Source organism: Mastomys coucha, unplaced genomic scaffold (assembly GCF_008632895.1).
Source record: "Mastomys coucha isolate ucsf_1 unplaced genomic scaffold, UCSF_Mcou_1 pScaffold14, whole genome shotgun sequence".
In the NCBI taxonomy this organism is placed as follows: Eukaryota; Metazoa; Chordata; class Mammalia; order Rodentia; family Muridae; genus Mastomys; species Mastomys coucha.
The window spans coordinates 100875512-100901685 of record NW_022196896.1 but is presented as its reverse complement, the minus strand read 5'-3'; the positions used below and the strand labels follow the sequence as shown (position 1 = coordinate 100901685).

The window sequence follows — 26174 nt, the reverse complement described above, 5'->3', positions numbered from 1 at the left end:
TGGTACTGTGCCCTACTGAGAGCTGGCTCTCTTGCTTTCCCCAAACCTCAGAGCCTGGGTTCTAGACTCTTTTCTATTGGTAAGGAGCTGAAGTATGGAAAAGGAAAGACTACGGAATTCATGACTCTCAGTGGCCCATTCTGGGTATGTCAGAGGTCCATAAACTAGCCATCAAAATTCCCTGAGCAGTTTGTTTAAAGGCTGTTCCTTGCCTCAAGGCTTCTGTCTTCATAGTTCTAAAGGGAGGCCAGGGAACTAATTTTTATAAATATCCCAAACATGGCAAATGGTCCGTGGATGCCAGTCGGCTTTTCGTCACTAGGAAAAAATACTTGAGAAAAACAAGAGAAATGGTTTCTCTTGTTTCAGGGTCTTTGAAGTTCCATTCTGTGACCTGACAGCCGCACTGATCCCCCTCATGACATCTGGGAAACAGAGACAGAGAGAGCAGAAAGTCTGGGGTCAAGATCTACCCTTCAGAAGCATGCTTCTGACCACCTACTCCTACAGCTGGGTCCCACCTTCTCACAGCCTGTCCTGTTATGACCTCGTCATTGAAGATGTTAGTGCCACTGTCTGGGACCAAGCTCTCCTGGGGGGGGGGCGGGCATTTCCCATCCAAACTACACCAGCGCTGCTATGACTAGAGAAGGCCCAGTTTGTTGCCAAGACAGAATAGCACCCTTCATTTTCAGTTCCTCCAACCTAAGGCACATTTTTCTGCACAAGTCAGATCACCTGAGCAGTAGGCCATGGTGTCCAGGGAAAATCAGGGGGATCAGAAAAACAATACAAATCAATATTCCCAAGTCAGATAAGGTGTCACATACCTATAGTCCCAGTGAGGCTGAGGCAGGAGGATCACGAATTGGAGGTGGGTCTGGGCTAAGTCATGAGGCCCTGTTTCAAGACAAAACATAAACATCTTTGGTTGGGCATGGTAACATATAGCCATAATTCTAACACTCAGGAGGCAAAGGCGGGAGGATTGTTACAAGTTCCAGGCCAGGCGGGGCTGCCTAGCAACACCTTGACACAAAACAAATAAGCAAGCAAACCAACAAATAATCATTGCTCTAAAGGTCTGTGGCATACGTCTCCACAGGCTGTCACCTCATGAAGACCATTGCCAAGTAGTTTTCTAGACTTTACACTTGCAGCCTTTTTAATGCTTATAACAACACCGTGTGCCATTTTCCAGATGACAATGCACGGGAGATGACACAGTAAGGAATGTATATCCTTCCAGTGTGTATCCTCCTCTGGCCCACCATTGTCATGGGCTTTCTCTTCCTGGGGTGAACTTGTGATCTAGCAAGCTTGGAAGTCTGTCGTGTTGATGCATCTAGAATGGAGTCATCTCTCTCTGGCAGATTCTTGCTCGGGAGGCTAAAATATCCAAAGCTCTTGTCTAATGAGAAATGTGAGGTGATTGTTAATGATGTCCTTATCTGTTTTCTTTCTCATTCTTTCCTGGTAGACCAGGTTATCATGACAGTTGGAGAACATGAACAGCCCCTCCAGGTCATGGAGGACAGAGGGAGATGGAGAGGGAAGAGAGAGAGGAGGAGGGGGACACATATCAGAAAGAAAACAGGACAAAAATTAAAATTAAAATTAAATTAATAATAGTAACAGCTGCTGGGCAGTGGTGGCACACGCCTTTAGTCCCAGCACTTGGGAGGCAGAGGCAGGTGGATTTCTGAGTTGGAGGCCAGCTTGGTCTACAGAGTGAGTTCCAGGACAGCCAGAGATATACAGAGAAACCCTGTCTCGAAACACCAAAAAAAAAAAAAAAAAAAAAAAAAAAAAAAAAAAAAAAAAAAAAAAAAAAAAAAACCAATAATAGTAACGGTAATGGTGGCCATCATCTTTATCACCAAGGTAACAGGAGTCAGGGGAAAGGGCCTGGAGTCAACGCAAGGGCTGGGAGGGTTTAAAGCAGGGTAGGGCTCATGAGCTGAATTCCTAAAGGATCCCCTGGCTTCTGTATGGAAGAGATATTAGCAGGGGCAGTGTGGAAGGAGGGGGTTCATTAACATTAACTGCAGGAAGAGTAGGTGACCCGAACTGGGGAGCTGGCCATGGGATTAGCAAAATGGCGATAGGTTGTAGATATTTAATCGACAAAACCAAAGGCCGAAGGCAAGATGAGGGGAGTCACGGAGTTCAGGAAAGGGCCAAAGCGAAGTGTGGGGCTTTTAATCATGGGCTTCACCTCTCTGTAAGTACCATTTGGCCCAGGCTACTGCCAGAGTGGGTTTTCAGACACAGATGTTTTACCTCCTTGTTTCATGTACACCTGAGACCTCCCAGCCCGGGGTCCTGCTTCCTCTTCCTGTAGCGCCTCCCCGTGCCGCCATTAGAGAATACCACAGGCAGAGTAGTGAGCGGAGAAACGTCATTTCCTTCTCAAAGTTCCTGAGCTTGAGCGTCCATTATCAAGGTGCTGGCGTCTGGGGAGGGCTTCTGTACTGGGTCAGCCAGTAACCAAATGCCAGACGGCAAGAGGGCTAAAAGAAGGGGCCAAACACGTTCTATCACTGGGGCCTTACTTGCAGTGAGTAACCTGTCCCCAGGGTGTAGGCATTTATGCACGCACCGGAGCAGAGTCCTCTTAACGTGACTACTCTTACAGGTATCTTACACTCTTGGCAATGATGCATTGAGGATTACTTTTATAACATACAAGTTTTTAAATTGAACCATTGCACCCTCCTACCTTGAAAATGGATGGAGAAAGAACTCAGGCTATTCCTCTGTCCACATGTCCTGGGGGAAGAGGGAGAGAGACCTGGAGATCGTGAGATCTGGAGTGTTAGGGTTCAGGAAACAAGATTAAAGAACTTCTAGTTGAGGGGTTTCTGGAGCTGCCTGGGAAGGTTGCCCTCAATGGGATTAGGTGTCCCAGTGCAATTAGGTACCTGCTCCTGTCCGTGCTGGGGCCTCTCTAAATGTACCTACCTCAAGCCATTCCTGTAGCTTTCGCTCTTGTTTAGAAATCAGTCTGGGCATGGCTCATTAGAAGCCAAATGGGCTTTCACTCCTCTCCTCTTGCACGTATTGAGACCTTTTGACAGTGGGTGGACCCTGTTTTTATCAGAGCTAAACCTAGGCAACAGCTCTTTAGGTAGTGGTCTGGCCACCTGGGAAACAGAAATAGGCACCTTCCATTATAAAGAAATAAGACTGGGCCTTTATGGCCCTGCATTACTTGGGCAAAGGTAGACAAGTGGATCACCAGGAGCTAGTGTGTGGAAGGGAGGCTCAGGGCAACCCCAGGGGCAGAAGGACATAATGGCTGGAGAGCTACAGGTGTCAGAGGGAGACTAGGATGTGGGGTGGGAATTAGGAAGCATGGCAGTGGCGGGACAAACCACCATATGTGACCTGCCCAGCACAACTGCCCAGAGAGGACAGATTCTAGCAATGGAGGCCGTTGATGGGGAGCACAAGCCCTGTTTTTCGTTCTAGAGGGTTCCTCTGTGCAGATAAACCTCCCACCACCCCGTTCCCTCTGGCCTTTGGATGGCTGCACCTGCTGAGGCTCAGCCCCCACGTCCCACACCCCAGTCAGCTTCTCAAAGCGTCTTTGTTTCTCAGGCTGAACCTGGCCTGCCCAGATCTGATAAGGCCTCTATGGGTAGATAGCAGCCCAGCCCGGAGTATAGCACTGCCCTGAGCCACACCCACTGCCTCGCACGCACGCATCCACCACGTGCATCTACCCAAGATGAGCAGAGACTCAGGGGCCTTCCTATCCCAGTCCGGGCATGTTTGTCTCTGCTGTCATCCTACCCACGCCCCCCTTAAAAACTCTGTCATCCCACGGAGACACAAAATAGGAGAATGAGCACAACCGCTTCAGAGATGATCAAATTAGCTTCCCAGAGAGAACGTACCTTGTGTGCGTCCCTTTCTTCCAGTCAGGAACGCTTCCTATAGATCAGGTGAGCTAGATGCACTATTCACACTGGGGCTTCAAGTCCTAAACACAACTGAGGATGAAGGAAACTAAGGCCCGGAGAGGCAAAGTTCACTGCAATAGCAGAGCCTGGATCAAAACCGGTGAGTCCATTTCTGCTCTGAAGCTAAGTAACATCTAACAAGTAAGGTGTATGGCTTCTGTCCGGTTCCACCTAGATCGGGTGTTCTGGTCCATGACCTAACAGCAGGCCGCAGCAACTGTCAGCATGGGAGTGTGCCTTCTGGACATCATTCTAACATGATTCCGAGTATCAGATGCCCATTGTCAGGCTAGCCCAGCACGCATTTTACCAGCTGTGCCATCTTGCCCCCACTGTTTTAGTCTCTTAATCTTAAAAGGAGCCAGCAGTGGACAGGATTAAAATCTAATAAGGAATAGATAAAGTAGCAAGTTTATACTGAAAATTTTTTGTCAGACACACTTTAGCAAAGAGATCAAAGTGAATAGCACCGATAATGCAAACTGGCATGATAAACAAAATTCTAATGAAGACAGAACCTTGTGCACAAACCAGAAGTGAGCTCTTTTGACATCTTGGTCCAGGAGGTCTTTCACATCCAAAAGAAGCACTCTGTCATGTTAAGGTATCTTTACTTTTGGAAGGGTCTTGATCAGAAATGGTTCTTTCTTTGTCTTGTTGTTTGTTGTTGCTGAATCGTATTTTTAAATTTTGATAAGCATGGATGTGTATGGATGAGTGGCCTGCATGTATAGAGGTGTCAGATCCCCTGGGGCGGAAGGCATAGATAATTATAAACCACCAGGTAGGTTCTGGGGATTGGACCCGACTCCTTTGGTAGAGCAGCCAGTGCTCTAAGCCACCAAGCCATCTCTTCAGGCTCTCTTTTTATCCTCTTTTTTTTTTTTTTTTTTTTTTTTTTTTTTAGACCAGGCTGGTCTTGAACTCAGAAATCCACCTGCCTTTGCCTCCCAAGTGCTGGGATTAAAGGCGTGCACCACCACTGCCCGGCCTAGGCTCTCTTTTTAGAAGTATCTCATACTTCACAAGTTTTGAAGCAGCTGTTCAGATTTCTTGGGTGGCAGATGTCTTAGTTTCTTTTCCTGCTGTTGTGATAACATACCCTGCCAAAAATAGTTTAATGGTAAAAGTGCACAGTTCAAGGGGACAGTCTAGCATGGTGACCAGCATGGTGAGACAAGACGGGAGAAGTTTGAAGTAGATAGTAATGAATGTCTGTGTGTGGAATGTTGCTGCCCACAGTGGGCAGATCTTCCCACCTCAGCTTCATCTAGATATTCCCTCGTGGATGTGCATTGTCTCCTAAGTGATGCTACATCCTGACAAGCTGACAATTAATGCTAGCCATCATAACTGATGAGGATACTGGATCTTTTTCCTTTTTTAAGATTTATTTATTTTATGTATCTGAGTACACCATTGTTCTCTTCAGATCCCATTCCAGATGGTTGTGATCCACCATGTGGTTGCTACGAATTGAACTCAGGACCTCTGGAAGAGCAGTTGGGTGCTCTTAACTGCTGAGCCATCTCTCCAGTCCAGGAGACTGGATCTTAAAAACTAAAGAAGCAGCCTTTTATAGTAAATAAGTACCGGGCTTGAATTCATATTTAGTTGGATGACCCTAGGCTCTTTCCTAAGCACCCCACTCTCCTGTCCTCTCAGGAGTACCCTCTATTGGTTCATTTTGTACTCTGAAGACTTGAGGTTAGGGGAAAGAAGCTAGAAAGCCATGGGAGAGAGAAAGGGGGATGGCCAGGACTTCTGGAGCTGTCCGTGGTGCTGGTGCCTCAAGTTAGCATGGAATCGGAGAGTCAGGAGAAGACCACGTAGGCAGAAAGAGAAGGATAGTTAAATGTGACAGGCCCTCTGCCAACGAGGAGGATCAGTAAGTGCAGACCTCAGACTTGAAAGACTTCATGTTGAAACAAAGACCTGGGTTCACAGTTGCTGGTAAGGTAAGACTTTGTCCTCAGCACTGAGTCGAAACTAGTATAGCATAGCTTTAGGGGCCATTGATCCACTCCCACAGCCTCACACACTGTCAAGTTTGGTTTCTCAGTTTTCTCCCTACATACTCAGGCTCTATCCCATGACTAAAGAGTCAATACCTGGCAAAATGTGGGATCTAGAACACTGCTCTGGTCCAAGGGAAACTGGTGTCTGGTCTGAGAAATCCAGTGCCCATACTTTACCATTTGCTATTTTTTTTTTAATACAACTCCCATTTGTTCCAATTTCACAGATGAGTAAAGAGAGGCTTTACAATTTTTCTCACATTTTCCAGTTATTGAAAGACAGAACTACATGCCTTTAGTCCACATGCATTTAGGAGGCAGAGCCAGACAGATCTCTGTGTTCAAAGGCAGTCTGATCTACAGAGTAAGTTCCAAGACAGCCAGAGCTACATAGAGAAACCCTGTCTCAAGACAAAAACAAAAAACCAACCAGCTATCCGACCCACCCACCAACCCACCAACCAACCAAACAAACAAAGACCAAAGAGAAAGAGGAAACCAGGACCTGAACTTGAATTTTCTAAGAAGATGAAATATCATGTAGGGTTTTTTTTTTTTTCTCCATGGATTTCTACTCTGCAGTAATTTAGGGAGTAGGCAGGGGTGGAGGGGGGAGAAAATTGTCAGGGAGGGAGGCTGGCATAGGAAAGGTAGAAACCCACAAGTTGGTTCTCAACAAGTATAGAGCCTTTCCTTTGAATTCTCCTGTCATATGACAGCTGTAATGGTTAATCTCCATTGTCAGCTTGACTGATTCCTTCAAGAGACATACCTCTGGGCATGGACAGGAAGGTGTTGACATAGAGATTAACTGAATAAGGAAGATTTCTGTGGATGTGGGTGGCATCATTCCGTGGTCTGGTGGCCCCGGGCTGAATAAAAGGAGAGAAAGAAGGAAGAGTGAAGAGTGTCAGCTTCACTTTCTTTGCTTCCTGATCTGTCAAGACGTGAGGCGTCCCAGACACAAGCTCCCACTGCTGTGAACTCTGCCATGCTTTCTCCACTACGCTGGATTTAGAGCCTCTCGAGACTGGAACCCAAACAAATCCTTCTTCCTTTAAATTGCTTCTAATAGGTGTTTTGTCACAGCAATGGGAAATGTGACAAATGCCCTTCAGTTTTGGAGGGGCAGGCCTTTCATCTGCAAGTGGTGGATGGACTCGTTAACTCGTCAGCAGAGCATCCTTGTCACTTGGGTACACTGTGTTTGGCTTTCCAAACTTCAACACAGCAAAAGCAGCTCCATCCTTGGAGAAACAGAGGAGGGAGGTGTGGAAAGGAGAAAACTCTCCCTTCCAAGTGTACTGCAGAGAGGCTGAGGCTGAGAGAAGGAGCACAGAAAGCTGCGTGACTTATGTATAGAGATCAGAGGGAGAAAGTGTTTGTTCACCCTTTTTCATGTGCTTAATCAATGAAACACTGTGTTTTGGAAATTAATCAATAAAGCCTTCGTGTTGAAGGCCTATATCCCTAGAGGCAGTGAGGCAGTGGGATTTCAAGTATGAGGAGGCCTGTCTGATTTTCCAGTCTGGAATTTTCTCTATTTCAGGGGAAGCTGGTGAGAAAACACTTGGGAAGGAAGTGTGAATATTTTGTATGCAGTAAAGACCAAATTGCTAACTGTGCTTTGTCCCCCAGCCCCAGGCTTCAGACAGGGATCTCAGGTCTTCCATCTACTCTTACTTTTTCCAATACTTTGGTCCTTATCATTCTTATCATTTTCCTGAATCATTCACTTTCATTCACAGCCTTGAAGCAAATGGCACCTGCATCTGTGGACCTAAAGAGGACATGATCTCTCAGATCCAATGCCTAGCATCTTCTAAGCTATCTAAGCTACTGATAATGGGACTTCCAAGGCAATCCCGGCTTCTGCTTCCCTCTCCTCACACCCAGAACCCAACCATGCCTTCTTGAGTATTCACCTTCCTGAGCAAAGAGTCTAGTGTGTGGAGGCCTCTCTTTTGGGAGTCCTTACATCAGTTGAAGTTACTCCTCAGAGCTTCCAGTTATAATTTCATAGAAGCACAGGCCACAGCACTTGATAACAAAAGAAACTGTCCTTCCACTGTCCTAACCCAGAATCCACCAATATATAATCAAAAGATGCTGGGAAGAAGTTCTTTGGGAGAGGAGACCAAAGAATACGTGGCTCAGAAAGTCTGACTTCTTTATTATCAGGTTTTTTTCTTACTGGGATCCCTGAGGTCCCCACCAAATCCTGCATCAAGGGTCAGTGTCCTCAATCTTTTTTTTTTTTTGGCATAACTATGAAAAAGAAATTTCAGTTATTCATTTCTATTCATCATTTTATTATCCATTACTCCTTTATATTCATTATCATTCATTCATTCACTTATTGCCACTTACACCCCCACTTTTTTGTCCATAAAGTCCAGCTGAGTCAGGCTGATTAAAAAAGAACTTGAAGAAAAACAAATAAAGGAGAAATCATTATAGGAACTCCAAATAGATTCTGAGAAACCAGCGAAACACTCACTGAGTTCCACATTCCTTAATCCTGAGAGAATTCCAGGCTTAATCGGGTTGGCATGACTTAACTGACCTCCTGGCCCTCCCTTGCAGCAGTCCTGCCCTCCCCTGGTCATGCGATCCCTCAAGCCAACTCAGGTCACTTTGCCGTTTCAGTTCATCGCCCACCTCACATAAGTGAACCCCAATCCTCCAAACTGCTTATTTATCTTCTGGGTTTCCTCCCAGCTCTCTAAGCTTTCCCTCTATAACCATACCACACCTCTTTCATTCTGAGGAGAAATAGGTTCACTGTTCAGGCAGTAAAACTATTTAATTGCCAAAGAGTGACCTTTGAGATTCTTGGCTTTGTCTATGTTGCCTTCACCCAGTGATACCTTTCTCACGGCATGCACACCAATACACAGACAAAAAAGAATTTCTTCATACATTAACTTTCATCTCTCTTCAAACAAGTTAATTTTCCTTGGTCGCAGACCAAAAAAGACACCTGGAAGAGAGTACCAAAGACATTCTCTTTCAGCAGCAGAAGGAACACATTTTTAAATCCTATGCAGTAAGAAACAAGCAGAGGCTGTTTTTCAATGAAGCATTGTGATCATAGGGAACAAGGCTCTGAGTCTAGATCCATGTCTACTTCAAGAGATTAGAAATGACTCCCTTCAGGCAATCTATGAATACTGACCCCAACAGTAATCTATGAATAAGGTTGTCAGCTAAAGTAATTGCCAGGACATCATGAAATTGAGGGAACAGTGCTTACCTTGTGTGGAATGGAAGATGACCACTGTTGATACTATATCAGGGAAAGTCTTAAACTCAGGAATTAACATAAGGGAGAATAAATTTGAGTAGGCATTGACTGGGTGTGTAGCTTAGTGATGCTCAAAGCTTTAATTCTTAGCACAAAAAGAAACAAAATATAAAGAAAGATAAAGAAAAAAGAAGAAAAAGAAAAGGAAAGAAAAAGAGAGAAGATAAAAGAAAAGAAATGAAATGAAAAGAAAAAAAACAAAACAAAAGAAACGGACTCATTCGCTTTCTCTGAACCTTGGCTCTTTTGAGTTGCCGTCGTTGCCATGGGATACCAAGAGACGCTATGTCCCGAGCGTCCTGTATCTATGGAGACGTCAGCGCGGCGGCATTTGCGTGAGTTCTGAACGTTGGAGCTCATCGGGAGGAACAAGTGTCAAGGAAGGTATCTATACCAAAACCCCCTTTTACAGGAAATCGTGGCGGGTCTTCAGAAAGCTCTTTCCTTGTATTGAGACTAATTAGATACGGGAGCCGGGAGATCCTGAGAAGCCCCCTAAGTACATTTTGTTCCCTTCCTACATATTGTTTTTCCAGCTTTCTTCCTCAGCTCTACTTGACCACTCCCTACCCTCATCCCTACTCCCGTTTTTCTCGCCGGTCGTTTGTACAATTTTAAGATCGGAAATTAGACAAATATAAGAAACTGGTAAAATCCCTCCACCCCTGAAACTAGAAAATTGGTTTAAAACAACCTTCCCGCCGACCCTCCCCCCCAAAACAAAACAAAACAAAACAAAAAAACCCTAACTGCACGGTTTTTCACAGCGAAATGCTGGAAATGGCCTCATTTGTTCCCGGAAAGGCTCCATGCTTACTGCCTTAAGCCTGGACTAGACTACTTTTCTACCCTATTTCGTCTCTTTTCTGGCCTTTCAGAGATAGATTGGAGTGTTGAATGGGGACTTTTTTGGAGAGGCGGGGCAGACTGTCTGTTGAATCCCCTGATGTCTGAGAGATCAGGGACTAGGGGCAGGACTGCAAAGCTCTCCACGGACAGAAAAGTAACAACTTTCCTCTCCACCCCCAGTTTGCATTTCTTGGGTTCCATCTGAACACCCACTTTACATTTGGAGGTAGGAACCTTTCTTGTTTTGTCCCGTGCCCAGCAGAGTGCCTGCTGCATCGGACGTGTTTGGTAAATGATCTGTGAAGGAGTGGATGGGATGAAGGCAGGAACCTGAGATGGTTTCCTCCAGCGGTTAGAGAACCCTCTAGGAACAAATGAGTCAACAGAGGGAGGGTTTCTCTGGTTGGTGGAGAGAGAATGAGAGTGTCTGAGGGAAGTGCATAAACTCCTAAAGGTGATCATGAGATTGTTGCATTATAACATGGGGACCTTAACTAGCCGCCAACTTGAAGGAGGAGATTTTTAGGTTAAATAAAAAGCAAGTCACAGCCAAGCATGCTGGTGCAGCCCTTTAATGCCAGCGCTAGGGAGACAGAGGCAGGTGGATCTCAGAGTTCGAGACCAACCTGGTCTATAGAGCTAGTTTCAGGACATCCAGGGCTACACAGAGAAACCCTGTCTCAAAAAACAGGGAAAAGAAGGCAAATCACATGCAATCATAAACAACTGTAGGGATTAAAATGTCTGTTGAAAACCTCACAATACTGTCTGGCTCGTTAGTTCTCAGTAGATGGCCAGCTCAAATTGAGACTATTTTGGGTATGGATAATCTTACTTAAAGAAGTGAAAAGAATACTAAGCAGTGTGAAAAAATATAAATAAGTTCAAAATAAGTATCCCAGCTTTGCTGTCCAGTGTGGTAGCTACTAGGCAACCTTAACTATTGAGCACTTGAAATGTGGGTGGTCTGAATTGAGATAAACTGTGAATGTAAGATGCGCTGGACTGGAGAGAGGATTCAGTGCTTAAGATATTCGTTCTCAACACACAGATATTGGGTGACTCACATCTGCCTCTAACTCCAGAACCAGGGGATTAAATATACCCTCTGGCTTCTACCAGTACCACCTGCACATGGTAAACACACACACACACACACACACACACAGATTTAAAAATAAAAATAAAAAAAGATGCACTGCTGGGTATGGTGGCGCATTCCCTTAATCCTAGCACTTGGGAGGCAGAAGCAATCAGATCTCTGAGAGTTCAAGTCCAGCCTGGTCCACATAGCAAGTTCCTAACTAGCCAAAGCTATATACTGAGGCTATGTCTAAAAAAACAAACAAACAGGGCTGGTGAGATGGCTCATCAGTTAAGAGCACCGACTGCTCTTCTGAAGGGCCTGAGTTCAAAACCCAGCAACCACATGGTGGCTCACAGCCATCCACAATGAGATCTGACGCCCTCTTCTGGAGTGTCTGAAGACAGCTACCAGTGTACTTACTTGTAATAAATAAAGAAATAAATAAATCTTTAAACAAACAAACAAACTAGCAAGCTGAGCAAACCTCGGAGAACATGCCACTAAGTAGTGTCCCTCTATTATTCCTGCCTCCAGGTTCCTATCTTGAATTCTTGCCCTGACTTTCCTGAGGGTTGTAAGATAACATTAGCCCTTTGCTCTTCCAAGTTGCTTTTGGTCATAGTATCTGTTACAGCAACAGAAAGCGAACTAAAACATGTGTCAACATGGAAGAAAAGGGCTACACAAGCCTTACTCCAAAACCCCCTCCTCCGTGTGGTACTTTAGGCCACTGAGCAAAACTCTGGGCCTCGTGGCTCATGGAGCCACCTCATAGTGCCACCTCATAGTGACAGCACTTGTCAAAATAAAGAGCAAACTTCTCCTCCATCTCAACTATGCCGAGTCTCCTCTACCACCTGTCTTTTCCACTTCCCCCTCTACTCCTCTCTCAGCTCCAGACTCATCTATGGATTTGGTAGGAATTTTTGGCTTTGCTAGATGCAGGTCCAGGCAAACCAATGCCATATCCTGAGGACCAGGGAGAGCGGAGAATGTACCATGAACACTATGAATGAGGAGTCGTGCCTGAGTGCCAGCACACTGGGAAGTAGCAGTGTCACTACCCAGGTGAGGGTGTGGCTGGGGTGGTGGATCATGTGTGACGACCAAGTAGGGGCATGGTCACAGTTCAATAGGGTGAAATCTGGGGTGGGGGGACTGACTTTCCTGTATACACTCTGGCACTCACCCTCCCTAGATGGAGCCCGGGGCAGACTTGAGTACATGGGGTGCTGGGAACTAGTTTATAGTGTTGTAAAAGTAATTTTGATTTGCCTAATGTAATTGTCATCTCAGAGGCTTACTGCCTCCGTCTGCTAACCTGGGCCTAGTCCCGGAAGCTTCTAGCCTCCGTACAATCTTACCTAAGCCTAGAATGTTTTCAGTCTCTGAGGCTTGCTGCTGAATAAACTCACCCTTTTTTCATGTTCTTTCTGATCTCTGGCTGGCTGGTTCAACTCAGCTGTTTTGACTCAAACTCCTCTCAACACTCACTGATTCAAACTGGATTCTTTCGGCTTCTCCTGACTTGCTCTGCTTGACCTCAAACTAACTCTAGCAATATGTTCTAAACTTCTGGCTCCTTCTCATTCCCTGGCTCATTCTGTCCTCGCCTGTGTCTAGCTTATTTTCTCTCTGCAACCTGTCTCTCTATAACTGTCCTGATAAAACTGCCCCAACTGTCCCTCAGGGGGCTTCTCTTTCCTCTCTCCTCATGAGAGTTGGGCATATCCTAGTCTGTCAAATATTTCTCTGATTTGTCGCTTTGCCTGCCACTGAATTTGACATCACTTTTAAACATGGGTGCTTCCTTCTACAAACTTTACCTTCATTGTTTGGGATTAAAGATGTGTACTAAGGGTGAGTCTGTATTCTAGCCAGAGGGATTAAAGGTGTGTGCTAAGGCTGAGCCTCACCACAACTAGAAACAGGTTTGTCCAGTAAACAACACAATTTTGGGGTTCACATTGTAATCATATATCCTGCAATGCCATGCCCAAGGGTGAGGGACATCATCATTCCTTAAGTGCTAAAAGCAGGGTGGAGCTGGGAGATCCTCATTTGTTTCCTGAGTCTCGGCTTCTTCTCCTTTTATGCCACCTGAACAGCTTGTAGATCCCCTGACCAGGAAAATATGCTTCATAAAGCGGCAAAATGATGTGAAGAAGAGGGTGATCTGGGGCATTGAGGTCGCTGAGGTGCTGCACTGGAAAGGCTGGGAGCTGGGAAAGGAAACAACAAGGACCCTGATTCTGAAAAACCTCTCTTTGAAAACCCAGAAGATAAAGTACAGGTATCAGAATGAGGGAGCAGGGACCTAGCACCTGAACCCTCAAGCTTCCACAGTGGGTTCTTCTTAAAAAGAGGACAAAACCACCTTTAAAAGGTCACCAAGTCAGAAGAACATTCAAAACATGTGCAGTGTGAAGAACCCTAGAAATAACAACTTACTGGAGCCCACACCGTGGGACCTTCCCACTTGCAGAGAACAACTATCCTGCCTCCTGTTCTAATGACTTTTTTGCTTTTCCCAAATGAATTTGCCACGTGTGTTGGCATCTTTAAACCATCCAGTCCAATTTACCTTACAAACTTTAAAGAAAAGAATATGATTTGCTTTTTGTAATCTTTTCTTTTTAAATGCAATCCATCTCTCTGTAGAACACCTCTAGTATTCTTATTTTTCTAAAGACTCTTTCAAAATGTTCTTTAATCTATATGTAATTGCTTTTTGTGAATGGTTTGATGATATATTTCCTCAACTGAAAGTGCAGTTTTCTTTGCACCATTATTGGCACTGGTGCCCTCCAGTTGATGGTCTCCCCTATGATACTGGGACTGACTCCCGAACTGTGTAGCTCTCTAGCTGGGATACGATCTGTGCTACCAGTAGAATCCAGTGGTTAATTGGTCGAATTTGCAGTAAACTTGATATTTGGTCTTATAATCTTCCCAAGGTTACCTGTCATTCTTATCCCTTTGAATTTTCACAAAAACCTAAAATTAGCTCAATACACATACAGCCAATTTTGGTGTGTGACACTGGGATTTGGCTGAACACATGAATGAACTTGGGAAATTACACGTTACAGTCCTCCTACATCTGGTTCTCAAGTGATGGCATTATAGGTATGTGTTACTGTGCCCGACTATATGTGATGTGCTTTAAAGTTGTTTTCATCATTTGTTGGTTGATAGTTTTTTTGAAGGTTATTGACTTATTGTTTCTTTTGAGATAGGATCTTATAATATAGGCCTGCCTGTCCAAGAACTCACTTTATAGACCAGGCTGGCCTCGAACTTGTGGCAATCCTCTTGCTTCAGACTCCCAGGTGTTGGAATTACAAATATGAACCACCACAACTGGCTAGGTTTTCTAATATTTTGAAAAAGTTTTTTAAGTTATTTTTATTTATCTGCATATGTATGCACGCCTGCACGTGTATACATGCATATGCATGTGGGTGACCTTGAGGCCAGAAAGGGGTGGCTGTATCTTCTAGAGCTGAAGTTACAGGCAGTTGTGAGCTGCCGTGTGGGTGCTAGGAACCAAACTTGGCTCCTCTGAAGGAGCAGCAAGTGACCCCAACTAGTGAGTTGTCTCTCCAGCTCCTAATGTTTTTGAATTGAGGTATCATTTGTTTTATCTTTTACCATTTTGTTCATATGGTAAATTATATCAACTGATTCTCTGCACTAAACTAATCATGAATATCAGGATAACTCCAACATTGTTATGTTCTTTCTCTAACTTCTTCTTCTTCTTCTTCTTCTTCTTCTTCTTCTTCTTCTTCTTCTTCTTCTTCTTCTTCTTCTTCTTCCTCCTCCTCCTCCTCCTCCTCCTCCTCCTTCCCTCCCTTCCACCCTTCCTTCCTTCCTTCCTTTCTTCCATCCTTCCTCCCTTTCTCCTCTTCCTCCCTCCCTCCCTCCCTTCCTACCTTCCTTCCTTTCTTCCATCCTTCCTTCCTTCCTCCCTTCTTCCCCCTCCTCCTTCCCTCCCTTCCTTCCTTCCTTTCTTCCATCTTTCCTCCCTTCCTCCTCCTCCTCCCTCCCTCCCTCCCTTCCTATCTTCCTTTCTTGCATCCTTCCATCCTTCCATCCTCCCTCCCTCCCTCCTCCTTCCTCCCTTCCTCCTCCTAATATTTGTTTCTAAGTTTAGTCTAGTTCTGTTCTGCCTCTGTTACGTTTTGGTAATGATGTGTTGTTGTTTCAAAGACAAAATTAGGAAGTGTTTTTGTATTTTCCCGAAGAGGAAAGACTGGAATGTCTTTCCTCCAATGCTAGGCAGTATTTACTGTGATCCACCTGTTCTAGTGTTTTCTTTATGGGAACATTCTTGCCTACCCTTTTCCATTTCTTCAATGGTTTTGGGTGGCATGATAAAGTTGATTGACTGAGTCTTGGGTTGATTTTGTATGTTGCATTTTCTGTAAGCGTGTTTGTACCACCCACACTTACTAGGCCATTGGTGCAGTCTTTGTGAACATCATTTATCCTAGATCACTCTATGATCAGCAGCAGCAGCAGAGACACAAATCTTGCTGTGAATAACTGTAGGAGTAGAAAAGTAGGAAGCCAGGCATGGTGGCACATGCTTGGAGGATCAGGAAAAGTTCAAGGCTTCATATAGCAAGGTTGAGGCCAGCCTGTGCTATATGAGACTCTTTCTACAAGCAAACAAATAAACTGTGTATATGAATATGTGTATATGTGTATACATACATGTGTGTATGGTGGGAAGGACCTGAGGATATAGCCTATTTGGTAGACTGCCTAGTATATACAAAGCCTGTATTAGATCTCCAACACTGTATAAACTGGACATAGTGAAACATGCCTGTAATCCCTACACTAGGGAGGTAGATACAGATTAGAAGTCAGAGGTCATATTTGGCTACATATTGAGTTCAAGGCCAGCCTGGGCTACATGAGACCTGGTCTCAAAAAATAAAATTACAAGGAGGAGGAAAACATAGGTCCCCTTACAGTCTGACCCCTTAATGAATGACTTCAGTCTTCCAGCTTCCTCTGGTGGTTCAGAGCCCGGCTCAGATGTGCTCACCACCTGGCTCTTCTCTGCAGGCCTCCCAAGACCAAGTTCTTCTTCACTATCATTCCACAGCCCATCTTCCTGAGCCCAGGCATAGCGCTCACACTCCCCATTGTCTTCCGACCTCTAGAAGCGGTAAGGGCTGCCCAACAAGCAATGCAGCAATGCAATGTGGGGAAGGGCAAAGAACAGAGACCTCAAAATAGGAGGAATGTCTGAATGGCAGGGATTTCCACACACATCTGTACATCCTGCATTTGGGAAGCAGGAGCAGGTATCTCTCTCTCTGAGTTTAAGGCCATCCTGGTCTGCATAGTTGCATCCTGGTTTGTAGGCAAGGCTACAAAGTGAGGTCCTGTTTTAGAAAAATAATCAAACAAACAAAAATAAATAAAAATTTAAAAATCTACAGCTTAGGAAGACCCCCCAAAGGGGCTCAGACCTTGATCTTATTCAATAAAAGGGTGTTTCCTATTGGGCACGGGGTCAGAAAGGCTGTAGTTTATCACCAGAAATCTCTTGATTCATCAGGCACGTACTCTCTGCAGGGTTCCTTAGAATGTTTTTTGTAAAACTTCCTGTCTTTGAAGCTCATTACATTGAGCTATACCCCCACTATGTCACCAAGGTTATCCTGGAACCTCTAGCCTCAAGGGATCCTCCTGCCTCAGGTTCTTGAGCAGCTGCGATCACAGGGCAATCACGGGAGTATGCTGTTGCAACTGGCTCCTCAGAATTCCTTGTTTCCCACAAAAGTGGCTCCCCCCCCTCAGGGGCCAAGACAATTTAAGCATTCAGGAAGTTCTGACATGGTGGGTTACAGCCCAGCTCTCCTGCCAGGGATTCCTTGAAGGGGTGGCTTTGCAGGAGTAGAATGTACGATCCCTGATTATTACCTGAACACCACTCACTGGTAACTGCCTCTTCCTCTGCCTCCTGCCCTGCAGAAGGAATACACAGACCAGCTGTGGTTTGAAAAAGAAGAGGGGGTGTTCTGTGTGACCCTCAAGGCCACCTTGCCTTGCTACAAGCTAGTCTGCCCGTCATCTCTGCAACTGCCCATGTGTGCCCTTGGGGACACTGTGGAGACTTGGTTCTGTCTGAACAACGTGGGGTGAGAAGGCCTTGAAGTAGAGATTAGCAGCCCCCTGGGCGGGGCCGGGGGGAGAACTGTAGTGAGCAGGGGAGACAGGCTCCTGCCAGCAGAACCCCAAGACCTGACCTACCCCCTCACTCTTAGGGACCTGCCCACCTTCTTCACTTGGGAAGTCCCAAGCCCATTTCAGATACTTCCCACTACGGGGTTACTGGAGCCAGGCCTGGGTTGTAAGATCAAAGTGACCTTTGAGCCCCTCATAGCTGTCATCCATGAAGTTGAGGCCTTGTGCTGGTATGGAAAGGGAAGCAAACAGAAGAACAGCATCCACATACAGGCTGCAGGTAAACCTGCCCTCCCACCAGAGACCCTCCTCATCCATTGCTGAGCTTTAGATCTCAGCACGACCCCAACAGGTCCCCACCTGCCCCTTGCCCTAGGCTTGATCTTCTATAAAATTGCAGACTATCCCTCCCAGGGGTGGAGGCTGGAGTGGGGACGCATGATACACGGCCTTGTAGGGAGTGTTCAGCTGGGGCTCTAAGGGCCCTGATAGGTTCTCCCCCAACACATTACCCCTTCTCTGCCCCAGCCAAATGTGCACAGCTGCTGGTGAGCATAAAGCACAAGCAGGCAGAGGACCAGGATCAGGAAGGTTTCCAGAAAGTGTTACACTTCGGCTATGTCTCCGTGGGCTCCGTGGCAGAGCGGCAAATCAGGCTACTTAACCCATCTGCGGTGTGCATGCACTGGGAAGGGATAGGCAAGCGGGAACGGGCAAGGTTCAGGGACCTCCCCAAGGCTGGATATACTTATAGATCCCTCTTCCTCCCCATCCTCAGACCCAAAGCCTTGCGTGTTTCTGACTCTTGACACAAACACAGAACACATGTGTCATCAGCTGTCTCTCCTCTCAGCGGAGGCTGGGTTCATGTGTCCTGTAGCCCACTGAGCACCATGATCCCAGGCCTCAGGGTACCTTTCATGCTACCTTTGGGAGAAATAAAAGATGCCCCAACTCTGGGCGGCCTTGGGATGGGCCACAAGCATGGCCCCCTTCTCCTAGTGTTACCTGACAGTCGAAGAGGCCAGTTGGACACCACCTATCCCTGATCCCTCACGTAGCTTCCTCAGTGTGATGCACAGATGGCCCAAATCTGTGACTAGAACCTTTTCTCCTCCCAACCCCTGGCTCTACAGGTTAACGCCCCCTTCAAGATTGAAATGGCTGAAGACTTACTGATTAAAGACCAAAGCTTCTCATGTTCCATGAGCCAAGGCATTGTGCCCCCAGGGGAGAAGAAATGCCTGTCTCTGTTCTTTCACCCTAAGACCTTGGACAGCAGAGCCATAGACTACTTCTCCATCATACCTTCTGGCTGTGCCACCCAAACTCTGCTCCAGGTTGTTGGTTTCTGTAGAGGTAATGGCCATCCCAGGATGTTGTGCTCCCCAGAACATCCCACTAGGGAGTCATTCCCTTGAGCTGGGTGTCTGCTGTCCCCTGGTGGCCATTGTGGGGAAGAATTGCGGATACCTGGTGATCCCATCTCTCAATACAGTAATGATGGAACTCAAGAATTTTTCAGGGATCTAACCTGGCCATCTGACTCTAGGGAGCACTCCATCCAAGCTGTGGGACTTCATATGAGATATCTTTTGCGGCTGGCAACCCCAGCCCACCCAAAGGGCAAGGCCCTCTTGCAAGGACCCATCTCCTCTGCCTAGGTCCCAATGTAGTTCTGCAGCACTACTGTGTCAACTTCAACTGGGTCAAGCTCGGGGAGCGCTCGGAACAGACTCTGTGGATTGAGAACCAGTCGGACTGCCGGGCTCACTTCCAGTTTGACATTGACTGCCAAGAAAGCGTCTTCAGCATCAGGCCTGCCTTTGGAACCCTGGCAGGCAAGACCCGTATGATCCTGCACTGTGCCTACCAGCCCACTCACCCTATCATTGGTTTCCGGAGGGTGGCCTGTCTCATCCACCACCAGGTGAGTGATGGAGAAGGGACCAAGATGTGGGGAGGAGGCCCTGAGACTCAGAGATGAAGGCAAGGCTTTGCAGAACATCTAAGGGACCTGACTGGGTCATCTGCCCGTTTAGAAACTCTGCCATGACTTTAGGGGCAGAGCCTTGCCAGGGTGCATGAAAGCTCAGTGGTCCGGGTAGGTGTACCAAGTTCTCCTCAACTGCCCTCAGGCCATAGGCTCTGCTGCTTCTGATGTCTCTGTTGCCAGTCAGTGAGCTGGGAAGGGAAGGCTTTAGACAACACCTCACTCGGGCATGTGCAGGAAGGGAGACCTCTGAAGCTAGGACCCAGTTCCCGTGGGCATGTGATGTGCAGTACCTGGACATGGTAACAAAATGGAGGCTGGAATGTAGCCTAGGATCCCCCATCAACTGGGCTCTGGGCTTAACCCCTCTACCTGGGGAAAGAGGTTCTTTGCCCGGTTCTCACAAGTGCAGCCTGAGCTCTGGGAGGCCTTGGAGTGAAAAGGGACAGAACAGATGAGGTTTTCTGTCACTCTACCCATGGGTAGGGCTCAATGCTGGGTCTGATAGGCTCCTAGTTGTCACTGGTTGGCTGGAGAGTGCCCAGGAATGATGGGGAGTGGGAGAAGAGCAAGCAATAGCTGAGCATCCTACCTCCAGGTCTAGACTGCTCTCCCCTTGGCTTGCCCTGGGATACCACTATCTCCTCAACCAGCAGGCACCTCTCAGGATGTTGCCCTGACCGCCATCCTTCAGCCTCTGCTCCCTACTATCCTCCCCCCCCCCCACTTCCCCTTGCCTCATCACCTACCTACCCTGGGTTCCGTCTTGCATGGACAAATGTCACAGGACCCACTGTTTCTGGACCTGATTGGGACCTGCCATTCAGACAGCACCAAGCCAGCCATCCTGAAGCCTCAGCACCTCACATGGTACCGAACACACCTGGCTCGGGGCCTGACCTTCTACCCTCCTGACATCCTGGCTGCCATGCTAAAGGAGAAAAAGCTGGAACGGGATAAGAACGGGGCCCTCATGCTGCCCCCTGAGGTATGTGAGGTACCAGCCCTCCCAGCCCCACACAGAGGCTCTCTCTGTGCTCTCTCTGCTGCCCTCTCTCCAGGATCCCAGTCCCTCCCTAGCAGGTCACTCTGAGTAGGCCTGTGCCCTACATTACTGTAGCTGGGGATGACCTGCATGGAGCACACTTGAAGTCTTTTCTGGAAAGGAGGGAGCAGAAGGAAACCAGCAGCAAGAAGAATGACATGTGAATCCTGTCCCAGTCTCTCCCTATGCAGGATCTGGAGGATCTACCAGACCAAAAGTACCCCAATATCCCCCCCATGACGGAGTACTTTTTTGACGGCACCAGGGACCTGGCCATCTTTCCCCCGGCTGTCTGTCTAGAACCTATTGATGTGGACTTTGGTGCCTGTCCTGGGACTGAGGCCCCCAACCCTGTTCCTTTGTGCCTGAGAAACTATACCAAGGGCAAGATCACTGTGGTCTGGACTCACAGATCTGACTGCCCTTTCTGGGTGACCCCAGTCACTAGTGACGTACCCCCACTCAAGTCCATAGCCCTGCGCCTGCACTTCCAACCGTCCTCCCCCAACTGCCTCTACGCTGTGGAGCTAGAAGCCTTCGCCGTATATAAGGTGTGTGCACACAGACTGAAACAACCATGGAAGAAGCTAAGTCCCTCCCTGGAGCCCGAAGGGCAGAGTCTAGTCACAAGGACAACCCATGGCTATAGGGCCCATCTCCTAGCAGCTTCTGTCTTTTTCCTTGGCTGGACAGTGCCCTCTTCTGGTTTTATCCTCCCAGGCTCTGACTTGGTCCTTCTGAGTCTCACTTCTGTGTAGTTTCCCTCCCTCTCCCTTCCCTCAGGGAAGAACACAGCCAGGATCAAGCACTTTGGAAAAATTTAATGCCTAGGGAGGGGCTCTCTGAGGGTGTCAGGTAGGGCTCCCTAGCTACTAGTCCTTAAAGAAAGTATCCAAAGCAAAGACATTGTTTTTATTTTGTAATTTGTGGGGTTTTTTTTTTCTTTCTCTATTTTGTTTGGTTTGAGTTTTGTTTGTTTTGTTTTGTTTTGTTTTTCAAGACAGGGTTTCTTTCACTATACAGCCAGGGCTGGCCTCAACTCCTTGTAATCTTTCTTCTTCAGCCTCCCATATGAGATTACATATGCTAACTCACAACTTGCTCAAAGCATGGTTGTGGGGGTTTTTGTTTTGTTTTGTTTTGTTTTGTTTTTGCAGAGAAGATCTTGTCTAGTGTAGGCTAGCCTTGGAATTTGCTGCATAGTCAAGGACAGCCTTGAACTCCTGGTCTTTATGCCTTCGTTTCCTGAGTACTGAAATTGCAGAGATGAACTACCACCCTCAGTTAATTTGGTACTGGGAGCCAAACCCAGGGCTTGATGCATGGCAAGAACTCTATCAACTTAACTATATCCTCAGTCTCCTTTCTCTCTCTCTCTCTCTCTCTCTCTCTCTCTCTCTCTCTCTCTCTCTCTCTCTCTCTCCTTCTCTTATTTCTTCCTTGTTCTCTCTCTCTCTCTCTCTCTCCTTCTCTCTCTTATTTCTTCCTTGTTCTCCTCTCTCTCTCTCTCTCTCTCTCTCTATCTCTCTCTCTCTTTCTTAACAGGGTCTCACTGTGTAGCCTCAGCCAGCCTGGAACTCCCTATGTAGACCAAGGTATATGTATATGCCACTATGTCAACCCAGATAAAGTAGAATCTTTGACTGTTCCATTCTCATATATTAGCAGGGCTATGGGAGACAGGTAGGAATATGATGCTAACTTCTGCTGGCCAGTTCTGAGCACACCAGATTGTAGGCTCTAGACCTGTGCTGATCCATAAGGCAGGCAGGCACCAGCCAGCCATACGTGACCAGTGAACACCTGAAATAGAAGTAGAAGAAGAAGTACTGTGAGTATAAAATATACCCAGACTTCAAAGGCTGAACATGGAAATAGCGTAAAATATTCTCATTAATAGCCTTTATAGTGATTGCATGCCGAAGTGACTGGAGTTTGAAACTATTGAGTTAAATAAGATACATTATTGAAATTTTACTCTCTAAAGAATGTGGCCACTGAAACATTTAAAATTGCATTTTCAGCCAGAATCTGTGGCTCGCGTTATATTTCCATTGGCCAGCACTGTTCTGCGTTCATTCCTGTTGAACAGACTCGCTTTAGCTTCCCACCCCACTCTCCTCCCTACAGAGGCTCCAGCAGAAGGGATTATGCACGTCTGTCCTAGGCAGTCTCCCTGGAGCCCTCCTTTCTTATGCCCAATATAGGATACCTACAGCACAGGCTAGGGAGGGGCAAGGTAACTGTCTTCTAGGGTCAGTCAGTCCCTGCACTCTGAATTTGCTCATGGGCTGGCCTCTGCAGGTCCTTCAGTGCTACAGCAATATAGAAGAGGACAGCACGGTGGTCCCATCCTGGTGTCTGAAGGTTCGGGCTCGAGGCCACAGCTATTACCCTGCTTTAGAGCACCACATTCCCCATTATTCTCTGGATGCACCCAAGGTGAGCATGGCCCCTACAATAGCCAGAGCAAGATGAGGGAGGGACCTCAGCCTGCACTACCCTGTTTCTCTTTCTAATGGCCTCAGTAACACATCTCCATGTCCTTCCTGGCACCCCAGTGATCTAGGCCATTGAACAACTTGGTTTTGGATCATGTGTCTCCCAGCACAAGAACAGTCTACATTCTGGGTACTAGCCCTTCCCTCTCCCCCTGGGACCTATACTCTTCAGTGCCTTCATTTGTCTTGCTCACTGAGCACCTGCTGGATCCCAAGCCCTGGGCTGGACACTGGGGATGAACTAGCCCAAAGCATGAGCCCCATCACCCTTCTGAGGATCAGAACTCCCAGACCTCTTGCCTAGGTCCTTGGAGGTCTATCTGTCCTGGGAGGTAAGATGATACAGGACTAAAAAGTGCAAGGCCTGGGGCCAAGTCCCCAGAATCCCGTTCTGCTTTTCCTTCTTAGATTCTGCCTCTATGGTCAATTTTTTCACTAGCTATTTTGTTATTGAGAAGGTATCACTTTGAGTCCATGGCTTAACACAATCCCATCTCCTCCACCAGCTGCACTTCTACTCTCTCATCCCAAGTCTATGTTGTCTTGATAGCTATCCTAAGGTCAGCTGTTCCTAAAATAAAGCTCTCCCTGGTGCTCTGAGTGTCTGCACTGATGCCCCTGGCCCCTTGGCAGCTCCCCTCCGTGTGACCTGATGCTTTTCTAACAGTCCAATGGCAGCCTGTGCTGCTTCTACACTGACTCACATAACCTTGTTAGTACACCTGGTTGAGAACTTGGACTAGAGGTTATAGACCTTGCGTTGTGTAGCCTGTTTAGTTTTTAGCCTAGTTCTGGCCAAATCCAAAATGGCCATGAAGTATTTAGAAGCTGGGAATATTGTGGCTGGCTGGCCCCCCTCTGACATCTGCGTGGCAATCATCTAGAAAGACTGAATGTGGCCAGACTTCTGAACCAGGATGACTGATTGTCTAAAGAGTAACTGGAAGACACTGCTAAACACTAACTTCACCTCTAACCTCAAGGACAGACCTTCAGAGGCCTGACTTTCCCTGGGACCTGGAACCACCACATCCCTATGTTTGAAGGTCTTTGGGGGAGGGGCAGAAGTATACTTTGGTGGTAGGTGGTGGCCTCCCTTAATTTCTAGGAATTCTTTGCTAGCTGGGCTGTATGCAGAGATCTTGGCTGTCTTTGGAGACAGCATCATCCAAACATGAGTGGCCCCCTGCCACGGACCGGGATTTCTTACGTTGGGTTCTGGCCAGGTGGGCACGGGATTCGACTTTGACAAACAGACTACACACGAGTGGTGTAAAATCTGAGTGTATTTCTTTAAAAATGACATGAGGCTTTTACCATCATTGTAAAAGAGAAATGAAAAATCTGGCAGCTCAACAGTTGAGGTACCTCTGAGGCTATCTGAAACATACTGGGTCTAAAGCAGCAGCTGTCTCCTCTGAACTGGTGCTGCATTCCCCGGGCCCAAGTGGCCTGGGCCCAGGGGACTGCAAGAGATACATGAATATGAGTCCTAGCCCATCTAAGTTCTAGTGTTAGTCCTGCATGTGAGTCCAAGTCCTTCTTCTCCCAGTCCTAGTGCTAGACTGAAGTCACGTAGGCAAAACGACCCCTACACCCAGGTGTGAAACAGGAGGAAGAGGGGTGGAGCCCTCCCTGTTGAGGTATTCTTATGCTAATTCTCTGGTTCTTGCTGGAGGCAGGCAGAGGGGAATCCCGACCGAACACTTTCAGCTAATGTGCTAGAGTGAGAGAAACCTTTCAATTACTCTCTAGTACTTAAAACATTAAACTAGGATAGTTGGAAACATTGTGTCGGCCAGGAGACAATGCCCAATCTTAACCATTTACAAATCATTACTTGGGGTAGCTTTATGCCTAATTATGAGGCCATGTTGATGATTGGAAAGACTAATCTGGAATACGCCTGAGTTAGGGGATACCAGCGACTAGTCTGAAATCCAGGAGGCACAGATCTCCTTTTGAAGTCTTATTGCCTCTTATCCTTTATCAGGATTTTATCCCTGATATTATGGATGTGACTGGAGTAGACGAGTGTGCGTGGCAGCCCCCAAATGTGTATCTAGGGATGGGGATCTGAGAAAGGATCCCTTTCCCTTTTATTCTCGCCAACTCCAAGACGTTCCCAGCAGTATCTTCTGGAAAACCCTCCTACAGAAGTCTGTTTTTGGTCAACAAAGGCTCCATGCTGTTGACCTTCAGCCTGGCCCCCAGTGGCAGCTCGGACATCATGCTGAAGCCCTCCTCTGGCCTCCTTGCTCCTGGAGCCCACCAGGTCTTCCTTATCAGCACATACCCCAAGGGCACCTCGTGGAAGCAGCACATTTTCTATCTGAAGTTCAACTTTTATCCCCAGTATCTCAAGGTAGGAGGCAGAGATAGAGGAACGGGGTCTTTACTGGGTCTTTAGGCCATGATCTGGCACTTGGTTTTTCAAAACCACATTTTTAGGGTCCCTGCCAACAGATGGTGGGACAGGGTGGGGAACATTCCTCTGATAAGGAAAAATGTTAGGGAGGGAGTTCTGGGCTCCATCCCTGACAACTCAGCTGCTTCTTAGTGAGTTGTCTGTTCCATAGAGTTTGGGGCTAGGAAAAAGCTGCAAAGCCCCAGACTCCTCTCTGAAGGGAGTGGAGGGGTGTTTGCAGCCAGCCCAGGGGCAGGAGTGGATGGTTAGACCCATATCTGACCCCATGAAAAACTGGCACACCCTCTCTCAGTCCCTGAGGGTTCAATGTTTGTTTTTGTTTTAAAGACAACATACGTACCAGGCAGTGATGACACACTCAGAAGACAGAGGCAGGTGATCTCTGTGAGTTCAAGGCCAGCCTGGTCTACATAGTGAGTTCCAGAGCAGCAAGGGTTACACAGGGAAACTCTTGTCTTGAAAAACAAAACAAAACAACAAAAAAAGACAATATATCACTATATAGCCCGGACTAGTCTGGGACTCAAGGCAATCCTCCTGCCTCACCTACCTTAGTTTCCACCACACCTAACTCTGGGTTCTTTTTAATCTGCTTTTGAGAGAAGCTGCTATCTCTAAGCTGGAAGACAGCTTTGGCTGCCTCCTCTCAAGTGTGAAAATATTCACAGATGCTTCCTAAAAAACGGAGGGAGAGCCAAGAAGTCATGTCATTGTCCTTCCTTCCTTCCTTCCTTCCTTCCTTCCTTCCTTCCTTCCTTCCTCCTTCCC

At 46.9% G+C, this 26174-nt stretch overlaps 1 protein-coding gene and 2 long non-coding RNA genes across 9 annotated transcripts in view; 1 reads left to right on the top strand and 2 right to left on the bottom strand.

The window, feature by feature from the left end:
* Window positions 1–193: 193 nt before the first annotated feature.
* Window positions 194–941, bottom strand: LOC116089231. Its single transcript, XR_004118225.1, has 2 exons — window positions 831–941; window positions 194–425 (listed from the first exon to the last, which is right to left on the bottom strand). It is a non-coding gene; the product is annotated as an uncharacterized LOC116089231 (long non-coding RNA).
* A 206-nt stretch (window positions 942–1147) lies between these two features.
* Window positions 1148–2493, bottom strand: LOC116088590. Its single transcript, XR_004117937.1, has 2 exons — window positions 2284–2493; window positions 1148–1411 (listed from the first exon to the last, which is right to left on the bottom strand). It is a non-coding gene; the product is annotated as an uncharacterized LOC116088590 (long non-coding RNA).
* Window positions 2494–9547: 7054 nt separating this feature from the next.
* Window positions 9548–26174, top strand: part of Cfap65 (cilia and flagella associated protein 65) — a 35063-nt gene continuing 18436 nt past the window's right edge. For 3 of the 7 annotated variants that reach the window (XM_031368019.1, XM_031368014.1, XM_031368020.1), the window contains exons 1-13: window positions 9558–9677; window positions 12123–12297; window positions 13338–13522; window positions 16312–16414; window positions 17227–17393; window positions 17520–17719; window positions 17968–18113; window positions 18576–18798; window positions 19104–19369; window positions 20220–20420; window positions 20654–21028; window positions 22782–22919; window positions 25098–25343. In XM_031368019.1, coding sequence (XP_031223879.1) covers window positions 12169–12297; window positions 13338–13522; window positions 16312–16414; window positions 17227–17393; window positions 17520–17719; window positions 17968–18113; window positions 18576–18798; window positions 19104–19369; window positions 20220–20420; window positions 20654–21028; window positions 22782–22919; window positions 25098–25343 — 2379 coding nt within the window. In that variant the 5' untranslated portion in view covers window positions 9558–9677; window positions 12123–12168. Of the gene's footprint in view, window positions 9678–9769; window positions 9793–10322; window positions 10369–12122; window positions 12298–13337; window positions 13523–16311; window positions 16415–17226; window positions 17394–17519; window positions 17720–17967; window positions 18114–18575; window positions 18799–19103; window positions 19370–20219; window positions 20421–20653; window positions 21029–22781; window positions 22920–25097; window positions 25344–26174 lie in introns of those variants that run through there. The other 4 variants (XM_031368017.1, XM_031368016.1, XM_031368015.1 and 1 more) reach the window with 4 other exon arrangements.